This window comes from Mastigoproctus giganteus, chromosome 5 (assembly GCF_048544385.1).
Source record: "Mastigoproctus giganteus isolate SK-2022 chromosome 5, ASM4854438v1, whole genome shotgun sequence".
Classification (NCBI taxonomy): domain Eukaryota; kingdom Metazoa; phylum Arthropoda; class Arachnida; order Uropygi; family Thelyphonidae; genus Mastigoproctus; species Mastigoproctus giganteus.
This window is the reverse complement of record NC_143579.1, coordinates 230,062,725-230,087,977: the sequence shown is the minus strand read 5'-3', so window position 1 is coordinate 230,087,977 and position 25,253 is coordinate 230,062,725. Positions and strand designations below refer to the sequence as shown.

The window sequence follows — 25,253 nt, the reverse complement described above, 5'->3', positions numbered from 1 at the left end:
GATCACAACTTGGTGATTGTCTCTTCTCCAATGGAGCCTTTATCTCATGGCTTATTCCCAACCTCGTATTGTTTGGCATTACAAGAATGCAAAATGGGATGACCTGCGAGATTTCTTTTCCTTGGTTGGATTACTGTTTCAAAACTTCTAATGTCAACGTTTGCTCAGATCGTGTCAGTGAAATTATTCTTGTAGGAATGGAATCCTCTATTCCATTCTCCACTTTAAAATCTTGTCCTTTATCTAAACCTTGGCTTTCCAATAAATGTGCTAAGGCTGTTCAAGAGAAGGATTTTGCATATCTTAATTGGCTTGTTTCCAATTCTTCAGTTTCATTTTCTGCCTACACCAAAGCTCGCAACAATTGTAAAGAAGTTATTAATCAGTCCAAACTAGATTTTGAACAGGCTAAGAGTAGAAAACTTGCTTCTTGCCCTAATGGAAGGAAGGAAAATCGTTTTGAATATTTTCGTTAGATTCTTTTAATTGCGTTAATTTGAATTTTAATTGTTTTAAATTGTGTTAAATTGATTATTTAATTATTTATTTATATTTTACTTTAATGTACCGGTAAGTTGTCGATTTTATCGTTTTTTCCCTTTTTAATTTCTGGAGGGTGTCATACAGAAGTCTTCTACGTACTATATTGAGGTAAACTCCTCTTATTAATTTACTAATATAATTTTTCAGAAATTCACATTACTATTTGCATTAGGTTATTATGATTCAAATACATATATAATTTACATAGACAGAAACTTTATATTTACATTATATTGGAATTTCCCAACTTTCCATTAACTTACAGCATGCTCAATTGCAAATAATTTTGCACACATTTTTCTTTTAAATTTTAGCTCTATACCTAAAACCCAAACTTACCTTGTGGCAAACATTTGTGATTTGAATCACCCTACAGTTTGTGCAAGTACATGCCCAGTTGTATATGTATGCACATCTGTCCATGCCAATTCAGATCTGAGCATGTATAGGATTCACTACTATATATTGCTGCATCTTGTCATCTTACTCTGTGCAACTTTATACATGGAAAGGTATTTCAACAACTTTTAGTTCAATTGCGCTACTAAAATGTAGCAATCTTGTGGTTTTACCCATGAGCAGATACAAAAATGTCTAAAGGAATTAGAAGAGCTATCTGAAAATGAGTCTGGAGAGGAGAATGAAGATGAATTTACAGAAAAAGAAAGAAACAAATGGATTCCTAATGAAAGAGGATAGAGGAATTTAGTAGTCAAGTGAAAATAACACTTCTGATTCTTGTACATCAAATGACACTGTAGATAATAATACACAGAATCATAATCGTAAAAACTATATGTGTCTATCAGTGGGCAGCAACCACATTTCAAAATCTGGGCACATATGAGAAGTTACAAAATCTGGTGGTCCTTCAGCTGGACATGCATTACAAAAGAACATAATTCATGATAACCCTGGGCCAACTCCTTATGCAAGACGAAATGTGTGTGTATGGGTTCTATGGTAAGTGCATTTCATTTATTTGTAGATACGTCAATGATAAAATACATAAAAAACTGCACTGAAATCGAAGTGGGAAAACAAATGAAAGATAATAATTGATCTACATCCATTCAAGAACTTGATGCTTTTATCACTGTACTTTTAGCATATGGTCCTAGAAATTTAGAACTGGACAGTTTGTGGTCAACTGTATGAGGCCTAAAATTTTTTATGATACAATATCATATAACAACATTTGTGAAATTAAGTGGTTCATAAGTTTCGGCACATGTTCTTCAAGGAAGGAAGGAAGGAAGCAGTGTCTAGGAAATGACAATTTGCTTTAGCTTCAGAAATATGGTGCAAATTTATTTCCAACTAAAGCTAGCTAGATGCTGATTCACCCAGTATATGGACAAAAAACAAACCAAACGAATTTGGTATAAAGTTTTGGTTGGCAGATGACACAACTTCAAAATATTTACTGAATGGCTTTCCTTATGTCGAGAAAGACTATATGTGCCCAACTAGTCAACCACTTTCTGAATATGTGGCCCTATTGCCAATGGAACCATTTCTGAATTGAGATAGAAATGGTACGTGTTCCTAAAAATGTTCCTATAACACGGTACATGTGTTCCTAAAAATCTCCGTTATGGTATTTTGCACATTAATAACAACAGAACTTAAGGGAAAAAAATAGAGATAGGGGTAGAGTATTCAAAAAAAAAAAAAAATGTTCAGTGTGGTAAGCAAAACACTAAAAAAAGTTAAAAGCCCAATAAAATTGCTAACACAGGTTTAAACATCTTAAATTTCTAATAAATAAATATTATAGTAAATATAGCACTGTAATACAGTTGAACCTGGTTATGACGAGCACGGAAATAACGAGATCACGGCTGTAATGAGCAAAACGCCATAATGATTTTAATTTATGCGTATTCCCATACAATCACTCACTGCTATAACGAGCATACTATACGGATATACAGTACAAATTTTGGTAACTATGCAAGCATTTTTAATTGCTCGGGTGGTCGAAAAAACCCAATTCTTGGAATAGACAAAAATGAAAAGGGCAAATTAGCTTTTATGACCACCTGCATTGGATTAGCGGCCGGTTTATGTCCTTGTCTTTTCAGGGACTATACAATAGTGCACTGCCATTCCACTTGTCACATTATCCTATTTACTGAACCAGAAATTTATTTCGGGACTTCTAAGAATTTTGTATGCATTTCGGGACATCTAAAAACTTTGTATGCAGATCACTTTACTGTCATTTTAAATAAAATCAGTTAGAAATGACCCATTCTTCGGAAACATATCTACTAACAAAAGAAATTCTCTCGATTCACGAAAAAGCCGAAATTATTCACAAGTTAGAATGCCGTGCAAAAAATGTTGAAGTCTGTAAAAAGTTTCTTTATCCTCTAGTAAGTTAGAATGCCATGCAAAAATGTTGAAGTCTGTAAAAAGTTTCTTTATCCTTTTCAACAGTAATGACATTGTGGAAAAATAAACATGTTTACATATTGGCACTGGAAAAGAATATAACTGAAAAGGGAAAAAAAAAAAAAAAAAAAAATTTAGAAAGTGCAAGGTTACAAATGCTGATGAAGCAGTGCTTCAATAGTTCACTAACAAAGAAGTGCTGGATTTTCAATAGATGGTCCTATCTTGAAGGCCCAAGCAAAAACATCTGCAAAACGATGCAACGATTTTGTATGTAACAACAGTTGGCTGGATCGATTTAAAAACTGAATACAAGCATATTAATACATAATATGTAGGTATATACCAATATTATTTTTTTCTCTCTAATATTTCTTTTGTTTTTTGAATCTATCTTTTTATCAAGTTATTGAGAATTAAAAAAAAAAAAGGAAATTTTGTCAATCCCTTGATGCTCGTTATAACCAAATTAGACTGTATATACATACTAATTGATATTTCACTAACATTTTTTTTTTTTTATTGTAAAAATTAAAACAGCAAAAAAGATAAGCAATCAATAAAGACAAACACAGCACACACAAATTGCACAAGTGAGATACTCAATAGCAATTTCAAGCATTAAAAATAGGAATGAAGAGAAGATTCTGAAATTGTATTTATGCTTTTTATATGATTGAAGATTTCATGGAAGGGGAAACACATTTCACCATAATAACGTAAAAACCCACAAAATTCCAGCTATCGGTATTATTGCAAATGCAATAAGATTGAGTTTACTACCCATTTATAATTAGATTGAAAAACTGAAAACATGAATCGGGCTACAATATCACCTGTTATCTTGTGAATACAGAGAATGACAACAGTGTGTCTACGACCAATACAACTACAGTAAATGGGAATTATAACTCTCACACGTTGGACATTTTTTAAGCTTCGTAAACTTGTATGTATTGCTGCTCAGGTCGCTACATTCAGTTTGGTGCCAGGTTTTGTGTTCACCTGGTGTTACTCACAGACAAAAATTGCACATGAGCCAATACAAAAATCATATTATACTCTCATTGTTTCCTAATATATCAGTCGTGTTGGAGCAAATTCGCATTGCTCAAATGACCGTTATAGTAGAACTGACTGTATCAGATCTTGTAGTAATCAATGCTTGTATTATTTATAAAGTGACAGGGAAAGTTATGAAGAGAAGAGATTTTATATTGAATCTAGCTGAAGAATACAGAAAAGAATATATAGATTCAGAGAAAGCAGCAGCTCAAATCAGTAAGAATAGCAGCGATGTCAAACCTCTCAAAAGCATCAATGCCAAATTAGACAATGAAAGGCAAACAAAATTACAGAAATGTGCACTGTGTGAAAAAAGTGTACAGAAACTGTTGGAAAACTCATCATTTGTTAATTTAAACAAATTCTGTTTGTTAATTTAAAAAAATTCTGTCATTTGTTAATTTAAACAAATTCTGTCAATTGTTTAAATTGTGCAAATTAATTTTTAATATTCAATTTATTTCCTAGACAAAAAAGTTTTGTGTTCAAATTTTTGCTATCTGAAACAGTACTTTTATGTGCATTACTCTAAGCACAACACTATGTACTGTCAGCAGTTACTTTATGTCAATGCTTATAATGAAATGTGAAAACACAACGTTAAAATCTATTTTATGCACAACAGTCAAAATGACCAGCAACGGTGATTTCAGGTAATTTTTGCGAGCCAGTTGTTCTAGTATTGTATCATGTTTATATCAGTTAAGATATTTTAAAGCAAATTTCACTTGCATTTAATTGAAAAGGTGCAACCTACTTTTGTGGAGGAACACCTGGTAACAAAATTCATCTGCATACTAGTTTTAAAATACAAATGATACTGTGATGCAGCACTTTATATTGGAGCAAGCATCATAGATTTTGCAATGAACATGTAAGGCTAGATTCTACCAATATAAACTGTCTTCTAGAATAAAATAAAATTAAATCAAACTGAATCGTGAAACATCACAGGGTTTATTTCTTACTAATGTCTATAAACCGAAGTGCATGAACCTAGCAATTTCAACCTATAGAAACTATTTTTTTTTTTTCATTTATAACATTTCATAATTTTTATTCACATTCCTATGAATATGTATAAAAATCATTATTTAATCCATATATAGTGTGCCAAATATAATAATAAAAATAATACCTTACCTTGACGAGCAGTCTGTAACTGTTGTCGAAGTGTAAAACTATGCAGCATAACAGCATCCTGAAAAAGGAAACAAAAAGTTGGGCTTAGCATACAGAAAGTACTATGTGTGGAAAACACTATTATATACATATTACACGAGGGAATTAGGAATGAAGAAGTTGTACTTTCTAGATTGCGAATTGGGCATACCAACCTAACTCACAGTTACCTACTCACATGGTACGATCCTCCACTATTCAGCAACTACCAAACTCAACTCACAGTAAAACATCTTATCCTTGATTGCCAATTATACTTGAGAGAACGACAAATAGCTTTCTCTTCACATCTACATTCCTCTAATCAACTTACTTTACAGAAAATTCTCGGAGATGGACCAGATATAAATGATCTCTTTACCTTCCTGAGAACAATAAACAAATACCGTCTAATCTAAATCCACCTGTTTATCAAGCCTGTACGAAATAATATTGTAATAGGTGCATTATGGCCTTAGTAGCCCTTGCACCAATAAATCAAACAAACAACATATTACATGGCAACTACCACATTTACACTATACTGTACCCAAAGCTGAACATCAACCAGGGATACTACATATTTTTAAAGTTTTAACAAAAAACTGCTAAATAGTTGCTTGCATTACCTATAAAAAAATCGCACTCAAAAGTTTCCAAAGAGTCACCCAAGGAGTTAGAAAAGCACAAGAACAGCTATCAATACATACACTACAGAATGTTTATTAATGGTTTTAATAGATGGGTTGCTGCCCATAAATCTTTCATCGTGAAATATAGATATAGATTATATTATATGAATAGATAACATTATTCTGCATTTTGAAAAAAATTCACTAATGTTTTCTCAGAAAACGATGTTTCTGAATCATTTTCTAATGCTGATATCAAAATGACTTCCTTTTGTTACTATCACATCAGGTTTCTTCAAAAATCATGAAAGAAAATTAGATTTTTCACAAATTTTTATTTATTTTGGCAGAATTTGTGCACTGAAATAATAATAAAATGCTACTTTTATATTTAAATACATGTCGAAAATACTATTAAAAAGAGCAGTGTGTTTAAAAGTTTTCTTGCAGATTCTTCTATTTGACAGTCCCTCTTCAGCATCCAGCAATAGTCAGCCATCGTGTTGACATTCCACCTCCCCCTGATGCCTCATCTTCATGTCTTTAATATCCTGATGAAACCTCTCACTCTACTGTTCACTAACACTTCCTAGATTTTATGGGAAGTAGTTGATATAGGAGTGTAAAAAATGTACCTTGACACTCATGTTGCAGCCAAGCTTCTTGAAGTTTGCCAACATATTTTCAACTATATTCTTGTAGTCTGGATCCTTGTTGTTCCCTAAGAAATTCTCAACAACAGACCTAAAGCTAATCCATATCTGTTTTTCTCTTTTATTCAGTTCCAACAAAATCTCGGTCCATCATCAGTTTGTGAACTAGAGGTCCAACAAAAATACTTTGTTTTAACATCCCAGTGCTTACTCCTTGCCCAACTGTCCCAAACACAAAAAGTAAGGCATTTTTTTGTAGACAGATTGCTGTCCAAGTAACATGCCTATCACTTTAAAGTCAGCACAAACCAAAGAACCATGTTTTTCATACTTAATATTTATCAACAGCTTCAAGTTCTCATATATTTCTTTCAAATACACAGAGTGAACTACTAGAATTGACCCATATTTATTTCCATTGCAACACACCGTTGAGACTCCTCTTTGATGAGCCAATAAAAGTCTCCACCATGTAGAATTTTAACTAATTCCTGAATAGTTCGTTAATCATTTATATTACTGAAAAAAAAAAAAAAAAAAAAACCATAGAATCATCCTCAGAAAAGTAGGGGACTATTTCCCATTCTCTGTACCATGAGAAAAATGTCCTATGTGCTAGAATATTTTTTGACTTTAGTCTAAATCTAGAACCAAGGAGTTCTGCAGACTCCTTTGGTAAATTTACATCTCTTACCAGATCATTGAGTTCACATTATGAAAACAGTTGAGGGCTAGACTCAATGTCTCCAGGAATGCAGACTTCAGTTTCATCTTCAGATTACTTTTAGCACTCTCTGCTGTTACATTCTCCAATATAAGTGGAGGACATGAAATTGGCAGGTTATCTCCATGTGGGCCTGATCTAATGGCAGAGGGAATATTAGGATATGCAATGCCCTTCTTACTCTTTGAATTGTACCCTTCTATATTAACTAAGCAAAAGTAACAGTCATCACAGTGGTTTGTAAGCTCCTGTCAAATCATGAGAATTGTAAATGGCATAGTCTTCTTTTTACCATTTTTCCACAATCTCAATGCTCCAACACGGGTTCGGCAAACTTTATGGGGAACCTATTGTTTATCTTGGTCACTGAGTTTCACTCCAAAATAAGCACAATATACATTTTTTTTACAAATTCTGTAATATCTTGTATTTGCTTGAGGATTACATAACTTCCTCAAATATAAAAAAATAAGTTTGGATTGTTCAAACACTTGTGTTGGAAATATAAGATGGATATTTCCATTCCTGATAAGGTGGAAATATAATATAATGGAAATACAATCAGGCATTTTATTCCACTATAAACATGTTTCATCAAGGTTGAATATCTGTTTGTGTATGTACTCCCCTCTATAATCGCCGTCAGTTTCAAAGGGAATGCATCCATAGCATTTTTATCGACTGATGCAGCTTCTCCACACATTTTCACATTATGAAAACCATACCAGTGATGAAAATTTGCAAACCATCCTGAACTTGCTGAAAAAGGCTTAACTTCCCCATCCTCACATTATTTTAAATCATCATAAAAGCTACAAGCTTTCTCTTGCACTTGCGCTAGGCTAATGTTAATATGTTTTTTATTTTGGTCACTCGTTCATGTAGCAAGCATTTTTCTGTGCATTCCATCAAACTTGACCGAGTATATGACGACTTTTGTGCAGTTAAGGACACACCACTCTTAACACTTTCTTTAATTTTATCAGCACTATCTCAAATAGTACATAATGTACTCTCACTCAGACTTAGATCATGTTTAACGTGTGCCAGGCTCTCACCTTGTTCGTAGCACTTAAGCATATCCAGTTTAATTTCAAGCGAAATTGATTTCCTCGAGTGCTTACCATCACTTCCGCTAGAACTACGAAGATGCTTACTAGCCATAAGGGTAATGATAAAAACAAAATAAGTAAAAATAAGCACAAAATAAAAAAAATTATGCACTTCCAATAGACAAAACAAAATGAGAAAATGTATGGGCTATCGCACTGGCGAGAGCACTTTCCAGTAAATATGATTGACATGTTATTTTAAATTTGCATAATTTAAACAAGTGTAAAGTAAGAAGTCACTGTACATTCAATAATAAATTCATGACATCAACTTAAGTGATTTGTAAAAAAAAATGGTATGTGACAGAAAAAAACGAATAACATTTCTGAAATTGGCGTAAAAAACAGCTATTAGTTTACAAACAATGTAAACCACGGTGGTGTAATATAGATAATATAATATATATTATATAATTTTAATTGTGTTACTCGACCAAGGACAATATCTTATTCATCTGTATATAAAATAAATCTGGAGCTCTCTTTTAAATGAACTGTAGAGGTGTAAAGGTCACATAACCATCATAAACTTTTGCCAAATTATTTATATGATTTTAAAAGTTCAAAGTGTGGGTAAGAAATATTTAAATGAGGATATTATAATTTAATCTAAAATTAAATCTACAATATAATAAGTTCATTAGGCAGTTATCAACCATATTATTTCCCTGTCCAGAGGTAATTTAAAAATTTACGCCATTTAACAAATTTTCACAAAAAAAACACCCACAAATAGATTAAGTCCAGTACAAAGGAAATGAATATGCTTCTGTATTCATTCTAACGTTTTTATTTAAATTTTCATATAATACACTTGCTATTCCTTTGCTCAGTATATCGGATGAATAACTGAGCAAAAGGATAACAAATAGTGGCCCTCATTATCTAAGCCAGTAGCACTCAATATTTTAGATCAAAGAGCTGCATCGTGAATTTTGGAAGATGCTATAGACTGAATAAGAAAAGCATTGATTTAATATTACCATACCATTTTGCTCTATAACAGCTAATGAAGATGCATTGGATCTCTTCAAGATATACTATTTTTAACACAGTTGTTTATTTGCAAATCAAGCACAAACCTTTTCTCTGCCAATGTATAAAGAAACATTTATTTCCTCACTGTTTGTTAAATACAAGATAATCAAAATAACTTTTATTTTTCTTGGATATATTTTCAAGCCAAAATATTTTGGGGCAAACAAACTGCATATGAAGTAACTATAGAAAACAACTTGAATCAAACTGTGGCATTTAAACTTAATAAGAAAATATTTATTAAATTTACATTTAATTCTGATTGTTAATGAAGGAAAAAGGAGCTTTTACTGTTTAACCTTCTAGAAATGCAGCTGTATCACCTGTATATATCAAATTCATTGTAGCACATGCTAATAACTATAGATTCACACAGTGTAAGTCAGCCCTGGTGCTGACTTAAACTGTGAATCTATAGTTCCAGATATTGTTGGGATGGCAGAGATGTGGTGTGACACAGATATAAGGAATGCAGAACTGGAATTTGGGGAGTACAATGTGTACAGAAAGGATAGACAGGATAGGAAGGGAGGAGGTGTTATGCTGTTAATTAAGAAAAACATAAAATGAAAAGAAGTGCACCCAGTTGATATAGATGAACAGTGCACTATTGAGTCAGTTTGGTGTGACATAAGCACTGCGAAAGCAAAAATAAGAATAGGAGTGTATTATAGGCCTAATGACTCGAATGAGTACAATGAACCATTGTACAGAGAAATAGTGGGCTAGTAAATCAGAATGTCTTATAATATGGGATTTTAACTTCCCAGATATTGACTGGAACTTGTGGTTTGGTCACTCACACACTAGTCAGACTTTTGTGGATTTATTGTTTTCTGCAGCAGCACGTTCGAGAGGCAACCAGAGAGGGTAATACTCTTGATCTGGTTATCAGCAGTGATCATTCGCGTATTAAGAATTTGCAGATAAAGGAACCACTAGGTGGCAGTGATCACAGTGTACTGATGTGGGATTTACTTAAAGATTTAATTACCATCAGGGGTAAAGGAAAGGGTTTTTGCTTCCGTAAAGGTGAGTACAGTGGTCTCAGAAAGATTTTAAATTCTGTACAGTGGGATCAACTGGCGATGTTACCAACAGTAAATTCTAGGTGGGAAGCATTCAAGGAATTAATCGTGAATGCTACTAAAAGTTTCATACCTATTAAGAAATATTGTTCAAGGTTAGGCCTAAATGGTTATCTAATGAACTAATGAGACTCGTAACAGAGAAGAAAAATGCATGGGATGCATATAAATTATCAAGCGACTCAGAAGCCTATGGCAGATATAAGCTAGTCTGTAATCAGGTCACAAAGGAGGTTAAGGCAGGTGAAGGCAGATTACGAGAAATCCTTGGCAAAAGATGCTAAGAAAAATAGCAAGGATTTCTTTACTTATATAAACTCTAAATGGAAGGGGATGAATCTGATTGGTCCACTTGACATTGATGGTTCGACTGTTGATGATCCTGCTCAGATAGCAAACAAACTGAATGAGTATTTTGCATCTACATTCACACATGAGGAATTATTAAAGGTTGAAAATGGCAGAAGGTTATCAAATTGTAGCAGGATACTTAATGATTTTGTAATAACTGAGAGCAAAGTGGAGGAGAAATTGTTGAAATTAAACATAACAAAAGCACCTGAGTGGATGGGATCTATCCAGTTATATTAAAGGAGGTGGCAAAGCAACTAAGCAAACCCTTAACCATAATTATGAGAGCATCCTTGGACTCAGGGGAGGTTCCCACGGACTGGAGATGTGCAAATGTATTCCCAATTCACAAAGAGGGATCGAAGGGTGACATGAGTAATTACAGACCAGTTAGTTTAACTTCTGTTCTGGGTAAAATAATGGAGTCACTGGTTAAATATGAATTGCAGGATCATCTAGATAAGACTGCAGCAATAATTCAGACACAGCATGGGTTTGTTAAGGGAAAGTCTTGTCTGACAAATTTGATAGGATATTATGATGTAGTTACAAAGGAACTGGATGCAAAAAATAATTCTGATATCATATATTTGGATTTCAGGAAAGCTTTTGGCACTGTTGCGCATGGAAGACTATTGTACAAATTGGAGCAGAATGATATTAAGGGTAAGTTGCTACAATGGATAAAAGGATGGTTAAGTGCGAGAAGACAGAGGGTGGTAATCAATGGGTGCTGCTCTTCTTGGACTAATGTTATTAGTGTAGTCCCACAGGGTTCGGTGTTGGGTCCACTGTTGTTTTGTATATTTATCAATGATATTGATGAAGGTATATCAGGCTTAATGTTGAAGTTTGCAGATGATACAAAGGTTGGCAGGGTTGTTAATGACAGTAATGGCAGTGTGCTACTGCAACAGGATCTAGATAATTTGGGCAGATGGGCTAAGAAGTGGCAACTGAAGTTTAACCTTGATAAATGCAAAGTACTGCATATGGGTAGAAGTAACCCCAGAGAAACGTACCAACTGTGTGGTACTACACTTAAGGTGGTAGAAAATGAAAAAGACCTGGGAGTAATTGTGCAGTCAGATATGAAGTTTTCTGAACAATGCAGTCAGGTGGCCAGGGCAGGTCATGGGGTTTTGTCAATGATATATAGGAATTTTGCTAGCAGGGAAAAGGAGGTGATTGTCCCTCTGTATAAGGCAATGGTCAGGCCACGCCTTGAGTACTGCATACAGGTCTGGAGGCCTCATTTTAGGAAGGATGTAGATTTACTTGAGCGTGTACAGAGAAAGGCAACAAGATTGGTGAGGGGAATGAAGGGATCCACTTACCGATAGAGGCTTAAGTTCTACAAATTGGCTGGAGACTAGGCACCTGTGCGGTGATCTGATTGAGGTGTATAAGGCCTTGAATGGGTTGAGCACGCTGAATTCTGATGGGATCCTTCCACTTGTTCAGATTACGAACCTAAGGGGGCACAAATTCAAATTAAGAAAGGACAGATGTAGAATATATGTGCGGAAATTTGCCTTTAGCCAAGGGGGTGGTTAATTGCTGGAACAAACTTGCATCTGTCGTTGTGGAAGTTGATAGGTTGAATAAATTTAAGGAGGAACTGGACAGGCATTTGGAGGGAATGGTGTGATTTTTTTTTTTTTTTTTTTTGGCTGATGCTGCATAAGCTCATACACTTGCTTTCTTGCATCACATGCCACTACTACTATTTACTTAATGTGTGACTCACTTAACTGAATCTTCAGCTCTTTAATGTGTTTGGTATAGGAGGCATGTAAACTTCAATAAGCCCCCATACCATAACAAGAATTTCAAGGTGGTTAAGTCACATTACCTTCATGGTCATAGAATTGAGCAATACAACCAATCTGTTTGCCAGAATATTCAGGAAGAATATGAACAATGACTGAACAATGTTCCTGACATTTGACATTCCTGAACAATGACCGTTCAAGGAAGAGGTGTACATTTTGCTGGAGTAGTATGTCAGCATCCACATTAGTGTTGAGTTGTGGGATAAGGAAGTGTTTTAACATGGTCAGTACAGTTTCATGGCCATCAATATAAACAGCACATGTTATTGTGTCCTTTTAAATTCCCATAGGCTCAGCATATTAATGGCATATTACCTAGGCTTCACAGTTTACTGATGTGCTATTTCTTAGATCATGTATTCAAACTATGGCCAACAATATTAGCATTAGCATTAGTTGAGGCATATGATGCAAGAAAGCAAGTTTATACAGCATCAGCCAAAAATAAAATAAAATAAAAAAATCTCCCCATTTCACCCATCTGGTCACTCCGAGTGTTTATCTAGTTCAGCCTTAATTTTGTTTAAGCTATCAATTTCCACAGCAACAGATGGAAGTTTGTTCCAGCAATAAACTATCCGTTGGCTAATGGCAAACTTCCATACATCTATTCTACAACTGTCTTTCCTCAATTTGAATCTATGCCCCTCAGGTTCTTAATCTCAGCAAGTGGAAGTATCCCATCAGCATTGAGGCTGCTCAAACCATTCAAGGCCTTGTACACCTCAATCAGATCATCTTGCATGCAACTGAAGATATGCCTTGCATGTCTTCAGTTGCTGCAACTTACGGAATTTAAGCCTCTCCTGGTAAGAGAACCCCTTTGTTCCCCTCACTAATCTTGTTGCCCTTCTCTGTACTCGTCATAGCAACTCTACATCCTCCCTAAAATGAGGCCTCCACACCTGTACACAGTACTTAACTGAAGATCTACAAGTACTCTTATTTCACATACATTTCAAATTCCTACATTTAACCCAATCAGGAATGAGTTGTCTGAATGTGGACTCTCAGTAGTGTGTTTTCCACTAGAGGCTGACCATGTGGAGGGAGTTTCTTCATGAAATTTTCATAAATGAAAATTTTGCATATAAGTGCTTTTAAATATTAATTTTCCTATTCTGAATTGGCTGCTCAAAAGTCAAATTGGAATTTTTTTTTAAATCTTAGAAAAATTCATAAAAATATCATAAAATAGTTCATCTTATTCAATTTTATCAATTTTTAGATCTAAATTCCAAAAAACTGTAGCAGCTATTTTCATATTGCCATTTATTATAAATTTGGAAACAGATGAGAGATGGTAGCAGAAGATTAAGACAATTAGTGTATATAATGGACACATTATTTGAAATGTACTTGAAACAGCCCTGAAAATATATGTATGACTCACACAAGAAAAAATTGTATGTGCGTGTGTATATATATACACACACACACATAGATATAAAGATTAATAAAACCAGAACTATGATTTTTTTTTAAGTTATTAAGTAAGTTTATAACCACCTATAGTGGCATATAATTTATCTTCATGCAACAGAAATTTCCCTTTCATTTTACTTATCCTCATATATTCAATTATGACAATTTAAAAAAAGTGAATTTTAACACCACAATAAATTGCAACCTTTATGATCTGGAAAAATTTTATAACAGAAAAAAAAATTACTAGTGTTAATCTTACAGATTTTACTGAGTAGCTTACCCACTCATCTTGAAGTGCTTTTAAAATAGCTGGAATGCTTGTAGCTGATGCCGGTCGTGGTTTCACAATTGGTGGAGCTAGAAGAATTAATATAAAGGCATGTAATAACATTATAAAATTAAAAGCAGTGCTAAAGAATATAAATTTAGTTAACTTTAAAATGATGCATACATTAAGAATGTATAGATATCATTTACTGATATCTATACATTCTTTATGCACCAGTCAAAAAAAAAAAAAAAATAGAAAAAGCAATTTTATTCGGTAGAGACAAGATTATGCAACACCAGCCAAAATATTTTTTAAAAAAAAAAAAAAAAAAAAATTAATTTTTATTTCTTATGTTATTCTGTGATAACTGCTAGGAAAATTCAGCACGCTGCATTTACTGACACGAGAGCAGTAACTCTCCCCCAATGCCACACCATTCCAATTTGTACAGTAGTCATTCATGTGGAACAGTATCAAACGCTTTACTGAAATCTAAGTATATGATGTAAAAATTACTTTTGCATCCACTTCTTTTATGACTATCTTATAGTAGCTATCTACTCAGAGATCTGATCAGAACTGGTCAGTGAAGATTTTCCCTTAACAAATCCATGCTATGATTGCATATAACTGCACACCCATCAAGAATATCCTGGATTGTTTCTTTAATCACTGATTCCATTATTTTCCTGGAACAGAAAAGCTTACAGGTCTGTAATTAATCACGTCACCCTTTGATCCCATTTTATGAAAAGGAGAGACATTGGCACATCTCCAATACATAGGGACCTCCCTGAATCCAAGAATTCTATAATAATTATGGTTAAGGGTTTGCTTACCTCTTTTTCTGCTTCTTTTAATATACAAGAGAGGTTTGAAAAGTTTGTGGCCAGAGTACAAAAGGGTAGTGATACAGTATTAAAAATTTTTGTACTTAATGTATAACATTCCAAATAGTAACTCAACAAGTTTCATAGAGTTTCAATAATGCCTTTTTTTAATTACAGGTCCTGAAGTCAACAAAGTTGTGTGAATAAGGAAAGATGTACAAAATCAGTTACCATGCAGTCATCCAATATTTAGGAAAAAAGTGAATAATTCCAAAGGCAATTCATGAGGATATGATTACAACATTGGGGAAAGATGTCCCTTCCTATTCCATAGTTAAGAAATGGGCAGCAGAATTTAAATGAGGGAGGGAGAGCCTGGAAGATGACTCATGCTGTGGAAAACTTGCAACATCCATCACTCCAGAAGTTGTTGAGAGTGTGCATGTTCTGGTGATGAGTAACACCTTGGTACATTGCCAGAATCTTAGATATCACATCTGAACACGTGTGCTACATGCTAACATAATAAATTCTTATGTTCTTAAAATAATAAGTTATTGCCATGAAAAAGGTATCAGCATGATGGGGTCCCAAAATTATTGACAGCAAATCAAAAATGCACAAGAGTTGGCAAGTCAGGTGAACATGTGCATCATTTTCAATAGATCCAGTAAATTTCCTCACAAGGTTTGTGACCATGGATGAGATATGAGTCCATCACTTTCAGCCAGAGATAAAGGTGTAGTCCAAACAGTGGAAACATGGCTATTCCTTCTTCTGGAAAGATAATGGCATTGGTTTTTTGAGGTGCTGATGGAGAGTTGCTAGTGGATTACCTTCAGAGGGGCCAAGACAGTCATAGGAGCATATCACACAGAACATGTGAGGCATTTGCAAATAGTAACTCAACAAGTCTTTGAAAACATCAAAGACAAACAAATGCCAGGGAAACTCAGCAAAGCATTTTTGTTCTACCAGGACAACAAGCCTACTCATGAGTCTATCACTGCTATGGCTGCATTGCATGAGTGAGGCTTTGAAATCTTGGACCATTCCCAATATTCACCAGATCTAGCACTATTGGACTTTTGCCTATTTCCTAATTTGAAAAAATACCTGGCTGGCATCCATTTTCCCTCCAAGAGTAATATCACTGCTGCAGTGGATGCATTCCTGGAGGCTCAAGAGAAAACTTTCTTCGCAGCTGAAATCAATGCATTGCAGCATCAATAGCAAAAGTGTGTTGACTCCAAAGAGGACTATGTTGAAAAGTAACATGTCACAAGACTCCTCAAATAAACAATTCACACTCGGGCTAAGAACTTTTTAAATGCCCTTCATAACTGGATATATTCCAACATCCCCAGGTATTTTATTTACTTTTAGCTTCAACAATTTCTCTTCCACTTTCATTTAAGCTTAATCATAAAATCATTTAGCTTTCAGTTAGAATTATATATACTTCTGTTATCCCCATCCCTAAAAACATCTTCACATGTGATTGCAGATGCAAAATATTTATTGTCTATGAGAAACCTGAACAGGATCCTAAATTCATACCCTGTGGACCAATGTAGTTCATTGCTTTCTTTCTAGTGTTAACATACGCAAGAATTTTTTGCTACTTTTCTTCATGTTCTTAGCAAGACTTAGAATGCCAATCCCCCCCTTGTAACTTGATTGTGAAATGCTTTGTACTTAAACTGTAGACTTCTGTGTACCCTGATAGCTTATATTTATACCATGCACTTTGATTCTCTACCACTACTCTTAGCTCATTTGACATCCATTTAGGTCTTGAACACTATCTCTTAGTAGCTTTTACAATTTCTTCTCTGAACACTTCCAATTTAACACCTACAGAGAGCAACATCAGTTGGTGCCACTGACCAAATTTATAGTTGTCTAAAACTATTGTAATCACCTAAGCAAAAGCAAAATTCCTTCCCTTAAAATTAGTTACATCTTGAAATAAATCCTGTATAAAATACATTATACAATACTGCCACCTAGTGGTTCCTTTACCTGAAGATTTTCTTGATAATCCAAATAAAAATCTTTAAACATCCCAAATCTATACTTTACACTGCAAAAAAGCAAATCAATATTTGCTCCAAAACCATACAAGGTGTATTTTTTATGCTATAAAGACCGATTATATGTTTTTCTTTGCAAGCATAAAGTTTTAATGAAGTTAGATAAGAGATCTATATTTTATTATTTCAAAACAGAATAGAATTTAAAGCTAAAGTCAAGTTACAATCAAATATTTTTTATTTTCTGCTATCAAGCCAGCATATAAAGATGTCAGGTGAGGAGTTGATCATATTCAAGAGAAATATTATTGAATAAATAGATTAGTTTACATTTAAAAAACAATAGTTGTCTAAGCCCTTAAATATACTATTTCCTGGACGATAGAATGCACTGGACCAAAAGTTCTAAACACATTTTAGAAGGCATATTTTGGAAAAAATCATTTTATTCATCATATCTTAAAAAATAATTACTGAGCAAAATGTCAGTGTAGAATGAAGCTTTAATTCAATACAGGATGCCAGAAATTTGCCAATGCTACTATCAACTTATGATATGATCTGAACTTCCACTTCCTTTAAAGAGTGATTCATCTCCAGTGCCATCAAAGGTATTACTGATTCACATTTCTTAAAAGACTTGACAACTCTTGTGTTTTTCACTAACTCCCACAAGTTTTTTCACCCATTCGCACACACACACCTATGAAATTGTTAGTTACTTCATTCATCTTGCTGTTGTGAAATCATGATTTGGTGCTTCCATCATTTAGCCCACTTCTCACAGTTTTAATTTTATTGATGAATGCTATTAAGGATATGTTAATTGAGATATCCAAATGCTACAGTTGGCTAAGGCCTCCAGACTTGCAGCTAACTACACATTTAACTTCACAACCATCCTTTTTGTTGCCTCTGTTGTGTGTTATCTAGACTTGAGAAACACTAACAGCTAATGTTTCCAGAAAGCCACCTGGACATACTAACTATACTTTCTCTAGCCTCAGCCAGAGATAAAAACATCACTGCAAGCACCTAATATCCCTTCAGATCATAAGACAGAGGGGAATTTTAGGAAACATTTTTCAGGGGGAAAAAAAGTGCATCTTATGGTCCAGAAAATACAATATATATTTTTTCCTAGAGGCATGACCTATTCTTTCATATTCAGGAAAGATAACAGAAAAATGAGACTAACTAAATAAGATTTCATATAAAAATAAAGTTTTCCTATAATCAGATACTATTCTATTGGCCCTATCTTTGCTAATGCAAAGCACAGAGCAGTTTACTGACATAAGGGAACTTTCACTTTCTTCAAAATGAAAAAAGGTATCCTGCTTCTTTACTGATATATTTCAGTAAAGAAGTGGGGAACTATTTCAAAGGAGGTATTGAAACGGTGCGAAAAAATCATGCCACACTGCATTGTGGTTTTTGTGCTGTGACTGTCTAGGACACTTTTGTCCCTCTCACGACAGTGAAAAAAAGAATGGATTTATGACCATTAGGAATGGCTATATTTATCCACAAGTCCCCTGTGACAGTATAGTGGTTTTGTCACTTGTTTGGAGAAGTCCGGATTCAAATCCTGTCAATGACTGGAGGAATTTCTGAAGTTATTGACAGAATTCAATTTAGGTGTAGTTATTAAATTTTGGGTGGAGTAGGGTTTTTTCCCTTGAGTTATTCTGGATTTTTCAGCCACAAATGCAGATTTGCATAGAAATAATATATGACTATACAAAATGGCCTAAGTCGCTGATGCAGCTGAAACCAAACAATCACAAGTTTATCCATGAGTCATCCTAAATAATTACTGTTTTCAATAACACACAAAAAAATAGGCAAATCTGTTATTCGGTAAACATGTGAGAGCATTGTTGCAACTAGTTTTGGACTACAGCTTACAATTTTATTTATAAGAGTCGCTGATACAATAAAAATCTGATAATCCAGAAAATCCAAAAAAACTGATATCTGAGGAGGCCAGCCAGCATTTTACAGTGGCTTTTTTATTCTCCTTGAAAGTCGATATGCAAGATGAAAATTTTACTACACAGTAATAAAAATTCTTACCACACGGAAACTTTCACTACACAGGAATAAAAATTTCTTACCACGTGGAAACTTTGAGGTTAATACAGTAACATATAATATAATACAACAGCTGTTTCAGAAGTAAGGCATGTACGTTGTGTTCTGTAATTAATTAATGGCATGGGGAAGTGTTAGAGGTCATAGGATTATTTGTTGCTAGTTGTGGAAAAAATTAGTGACTCACTGATAATTAGCACTGGGAAATTCAAAAGGATTTTTCAGTCCTGCATAACTTAGAGGATGTATAGGATTAATGTAAAGCATCGGAAGGACAGGATTAATGTAAAGCATCGGAAGGACAGGATTAATGTAAAGCATCTCAACTGGCTGTTTTTTTAAACATCAATACAGCAAACTTTATCTAGCCATATTTGATCAGGAAAAAGAAAAATATTTATTTATCTTACAGAGTTTTGTTTGCATGTACAATGATTATAAAGTGGGGGGGTTCATAACTCAGAAAGTAAGTAATTTAACATCTCTTGTGCTTTTTTTGATATGCTAGTAATAATTTATTTATAATTAATTTAGCTTACAGATAAAAGTTAATCATATAAAGAAATTCAAAAGCTTTTAATTAACAGCAGACTAACTAGTATAACAGCATGAATTTAACTGATATGTCTGATTTGGGGGAGAGGAGGTCAGCCAAGAAGGCACATGGTATTCTGTCTTGCTGTCTTTTTTATAAGGCAATGGTTAGACTGCATTTTGAAATATTGCATTCCAGTCTGAAGGCACACCTAAAAAAAGACACAAAACTTCTGGAGATGGTTCAAAGAAGGGTGACCACACTGATAATGAGTGCAAGGTAATGTGCATATGAAGAATGGCTTAGAAGGTGCGGACTGCAAATTTGACAACTAGACATCTAAAGGGAGATGTATAAAGAACTGAAGTTGGGTAAAATTAGTGAGGAAGGTTTGTTCTCTCTCATAGGTGAGATATGAACTAGAGGACACAAATATAAAATCTTGGTAATAACAGAAGATTGGATCTCACGAAGTTCACCTACAGACAGCAGATTGTCAAACACTAGAATAAATTCCCTCCCAATGTGGTGGAAGCAGTGAGTCTAAGTTTGCAAAACTGGATGAGTACCTTGTGAGAATGGGTAAAGCACTAAAATTTTGTTTTCATTTTATTTATTTATTTTTGGCTGCTGAAAAAAAATTTCACTTCCTTGCATAATTTGGCCTTACTAATACTACTCATGTAAAGGAATTTAAAAGCTTTTAATTAATAATGGGCCATCTAGTATGAGAGAATGAGCTGTTTGATTAATATGAATTTACCAATAACACGCAAGGAAAACATGGGTATTTTAATTACTGTTATTCCACATGACTCAAAAAGTTTTGAATTATGGATGGCCAAGTCAATGGTAACCCTCAAATTTGCCTTCTCATTATTATTATAATTATAATAATAAGAAGGCAAATTTGAGGGTTACCATTTTATTGACTAGGAAAAAAGTATAAGCAACTGAGAATTTTTTTTTTTTTGTCATATAGTAGCTTACAAGGACCTTTAAATCAGATGAAATTAACTCTAACCACTGATAATGAGAATTAGTACTATAATTCTTGAACATTAATGCACTAAAAATTTATATGTAAAAAAAGCAGTTTCGATTGCCTTAATTCTTAAGTTAGTATCCATTTTCCATGCAATGCTTTAATAATTTAGATCTACACATCTTAGAATAAACTACTATAATATAGGTATTTACTTTTTAATAATAATAAAAGTAAATACTTGTATATCATTAAAATGGGCTATCCTGTATATCAGGATAACTAACTTGTATATCATTAAAGCTGGACCAGAAAGCAATTCTCCTTAATAGAAATGATTATTTGCAAAAATAAATGAATTGTTTGTGTACTGATTGTATATCATTTTCCAGAAAATTACTACTATTCTTCAAAAGAAAAAAAAACTGATACTCACTCTTTACTTCAATAAGCATTTCTTCTGTAAGCTCCTTTCCACTAATTGGATCTGTTCCATTTTCCTGAATATATTTAGAAATGAGACGCTTTTCAAATATACTCCCTGAGACAGGAGATACAACTGGCTGTTCAGGAGTTTCATTACTAACTATAATATAAAAAATATAATGATTAATATAATTTTTAATTGACATATGTATTCATATCATAAAAAGGTAATAAATTTAAAATATCAAAATGGAGTAGTACTAGCATGTGATGCAAGAAAGCAAGTGTATGAGCTTATGCAGCATCAGCCAAAAAAAAAAAAAAAAAAAAAAATCACACCATTCCCTCCAAATGCCTGTAAAGTTCCTCCTTAAATTTATTCAACCTATCAACTTCCACAACGACAGATGGAAGTTTGTTCCAGCAATTAACCACCCGCTGGCTAAAGGTAAATTTCCGCACATCTATTCTACATCTGTCCTTTCTTAATTTGAATTTATGCCCCCTTAGGTTCGTAATCTGAACAAGTGGAAGGATCCCATCAGAATTCAGCGTGCTCAACCCATTCAAGGCCTTATACACCTCAATCACATCACCGTGCAGGTGCCTAGTCTCCAGACACTGCAATTTGCAGAACTTAAGCCTCTCTTGGTAAGAGGATCCCATCATTCCCCTCACCAATCTTGTTGCCCTTCTCTGTACACGTTCAAGTAAATCAACATCCTTCCTAAAATGAGGCCTTCAGACCTGTACGCAGTACTCAAGGCGTGTCCTGACCATTGTCTTACACAGAGGGACAATCACCACCTTCTCCCTGCTAGCAAAATTCCTATATATCATTGACAAAACCCCATGACCTGCCCTGGCAACCTGTCTGCATTGCTCAGAAAACTTCATATCTGACTGCACAATTACTCCCAGGTCTTTTTCATTTTCTACCACCTTAAGTGTAGTACCACACAGTTGGTACGTTTCTCTGGGGTTACTTCTACCCATATGCAGTACTTTGCATTTGTCAAGGTTAAATTTCAGTTGCCACTTCTTAGCCCATCTGCCCAAATTATCTAGATCCTGTTGCAGTAGCACACTGCCATTACTGTCATTAGCAACCCTGCCAACCTTTGTATCATCTGCAAACTTCGACACTAAGCCTGATATTACCTTCATCAATATCATTGATATATATATATACAAAACAATAGAGGACCCAACACCGAACCCTGTGGGACTCCACTAATAACATTAGTCCACGAAGAGCAGCACCCATTAATTACCACCCTCTGTCTTCTCCCACTTAACCATCCTTTTATCCATTGTAGCAACTTACCCTTAATACCATTCTGCTCCAATTTGTACAATAGTCTTCCATGCGCAACAGTGTCAAAAGCTTTCCTGAAATCCAAATATATGATATCAAAATTATTTTTTGCATCCAGTTCCTTTGTAACCATGTCATAATATCCTATCAAATTTGTCAGACAGGACTTTCCCTTAACAAACCCATGCTATACTATTTAGGATTCAGAGTGAAAATGACTACCCATATCTCTTCCTGTAACAAATTAATTTCAGACTATAATACATATATAAACCTAATAGTAGTTTTTAGTGATCCAATAAGAGAGTTTAATAAAAGAACTGCTATCCAGACTGCTTGCAAGTAGCCAGAACAGCTGCAGTATGCCAATGGATTTTTGACTAGCAAATCATGTTGACATGGTAGTTATTTAACCATAGTCCTTCCCATTTGCATTTTAAAATACTTCTACATTAACATACTGATGTTCATTTTAATCAGTTTTTAATGTCCATATATGCATTTAAGTTTGTATATCTCAGAAGAAGAGAATACAGGACCTATCATAATATTAAGCTAGTCAAATTCCTGCATTGTAAAGCCAGAATCCTCTCTGATAAATTTCATTTTTAGCCAGGACGTACCCCTCTCACACTGAGAACTTATCAATAAAATGAAAAGTAAAGATATATTTGGTTCACATAAATACTTTTAATAATAAATGCCAGTATGTATAAAATATTGATTGCTTAGCCCAATGGTCAAGTGGCAGCCTTCGGCCTGACTAGCCCCAAACAATCTTGTCAGGCTCAGTAATATTTAATATTATGTCTGCCTTGCTAAAACAATTACAGTTTGCTTTCAATCTCCTTAGTACTGGGACACACAAAGTGAATATAGGGATAGTTTGATCCTACTCAAAGATTCCCAAATTTTATTGCAATGAAATGCATAAAACACTGTACCCATTAACAGTGCATGAACAACAATGATAGTCAACAAGGAAAATGACAATAAGTTAGATAAAATGACTGAACATTCTTACCACAATAAAAAAAAAAAAAAAAACAAGTCCTAGATGAAGATCAAAATCAGTTAGATTCACTTGCAAGACTCATGACAATTTAATTTTATTGATGTTCTTAGATAATGTCTAAAGAGCAACACAAAATGTATGCAAAATCTGTTGGCAACCCAAGCACGGTACTAAGTACTATAGGTTCTAATACCTCTCATGTTTGGGGTTTACATAAAAAAAAAAAAAAAAAACTGAGAAAGGTCTATTTATTACAGAATTTGTTGATGTCACAGATGGAGTGCATTGTGTGCAAAGTAGAGTAGCACATTATTCTCCTTGGAAGGCCATGAAAATATGCATTTTGCAGGATAGTTCCAATACACTTGTGGAAGAAAATCCATATAAAAAGGTGAAGTGCACCTTCCTATATGGGTTCCAGACAATTAAGCCATAGTCAAAAACTGAACAAACTGTTACTTTAAGAGAAGAATGGTGTATTTGTGATCTTTAAATCAATATTCCTCTTGATGACTGTAATTATACACTGTAAAATAAATGAACTTTAAAATTTTGAATTTATATCTACCATCATATCAGTGTGTAAACTCATTATTATCAGAATTAAAATTAATAAAAATAAAAAATATATAATCAAAATATGACAAAGTACAAACACAATGCTAAAAATCAAAATATAATCTTGAAAGTGATCTTTCTTTACTAAGTTTGAAGATCCAATTTCTTTTTATCCACTTGGAGGAGGATTTTTTCTGTATAAGCCAGTTTTAGGGCAATTATTTTTTGATCTTTTGGCCACTCTATTATTCATAAACTCATTTTGTATAAACATCATCTTTTTTTTTTTCTTCTCTTAACGTCCACATCTGAACCAATTATGGAAGTAATGTTGAAGGTTCCACGTCAGACAAAATTTATATATCAACTGTGATCTGCTCATGCAGACTACATATGGAAACCAACCACTTATGTCACGGCATCCCATACAAAAGAAATCTAATTTGGTTATAACGCTATCAAAAAAACATTTAAACACGAGTGACAAGCAATAAAGTCCCGCTATTATTGTATGCTCCAATAACTAATCTCATACCTTTTATATTACGAATCCCGTTGGGTTCTAATCGAAATAATATATCGGTACAGGCAACACGTGAATTTTTTTATGAGTAACCAAGTATTCCTGCTCTATGCTGTACTGTATTAAATAATAGAAGCACAAAGGCACCCAAACACGAATATAAAGGCAAATAAACCAAATAAAATTATATCTTTTAAGAAAAATACTACGTAAACATAATACGTAAAAATACGTATTATTTTTACTACGTACAGGCTATGATCAAATCACATATAACATTTCAAAGATCACATAACATTTCTAAGATCAAATCACATATATTAAATAACATATAACATGAAACTTACGTGCACAGCAAAGAGCCATTCTTGAATTTGATAAAAAACACAAAATCTATCACTTGTAAAGAACAGTTATAATTTGTGCAATTTCTAAAATTACAGGGAACAAGGTATAATTTTCACAAAAGGACCGCACTTTCACCCTCGTTTCTTGACATCTGCCAATAAGCCTATACAAACATACGCACACTAGGTGTCGCTACTGAAGTAGAAACAAATGGAAATTACTTCAAGTATAAATTTTTAAATATTATTATTATTTAATAATAAGTAATATTTAATCATTAA

At 33.8% G+C, this 25,253-nt stretch overlaps 1 protein-coding gene across 2 annotated transcripts in view; it reads right to left on the bottom strand.

Annotated features, from left to right (window-relative positions):
- Positions 1-25,122, bottom strand: part of Prp19 (pre-mRNA processing factor 19) — a 71,398-nt gene extending 46,276 nt beyond the window's left edge. For both annotated transcript variants that reach the window (XM_090373786.1, XM_090373785.1), the window contains exons 1-4: positions 24,972-25,122; positions 21,221-21,370; positions 14,311-14,387; positions 5,152-5,209 (exon numbers count right to left, since the gene is read on the bottom strand). In XM_090373786.1, coding sequence (XP_090229912.1) covers positions 5,152-5,209; positions 14,311-14,387; positions 21,221-21,370; positions 24,972-24,990 — 304 coding nt within the window. In that variant the 5' untranslated portion in view covers positions 24,991-25,122. The remainder of the gene's footprint in view (positions 1-5,151; positions 5,210-14,310; positions 14,388-21,220; positions 21,371-24,971) is intronic.
- Between the last annotated feature and the right edge of the window lie 131 nt (positions 25,123-25,253).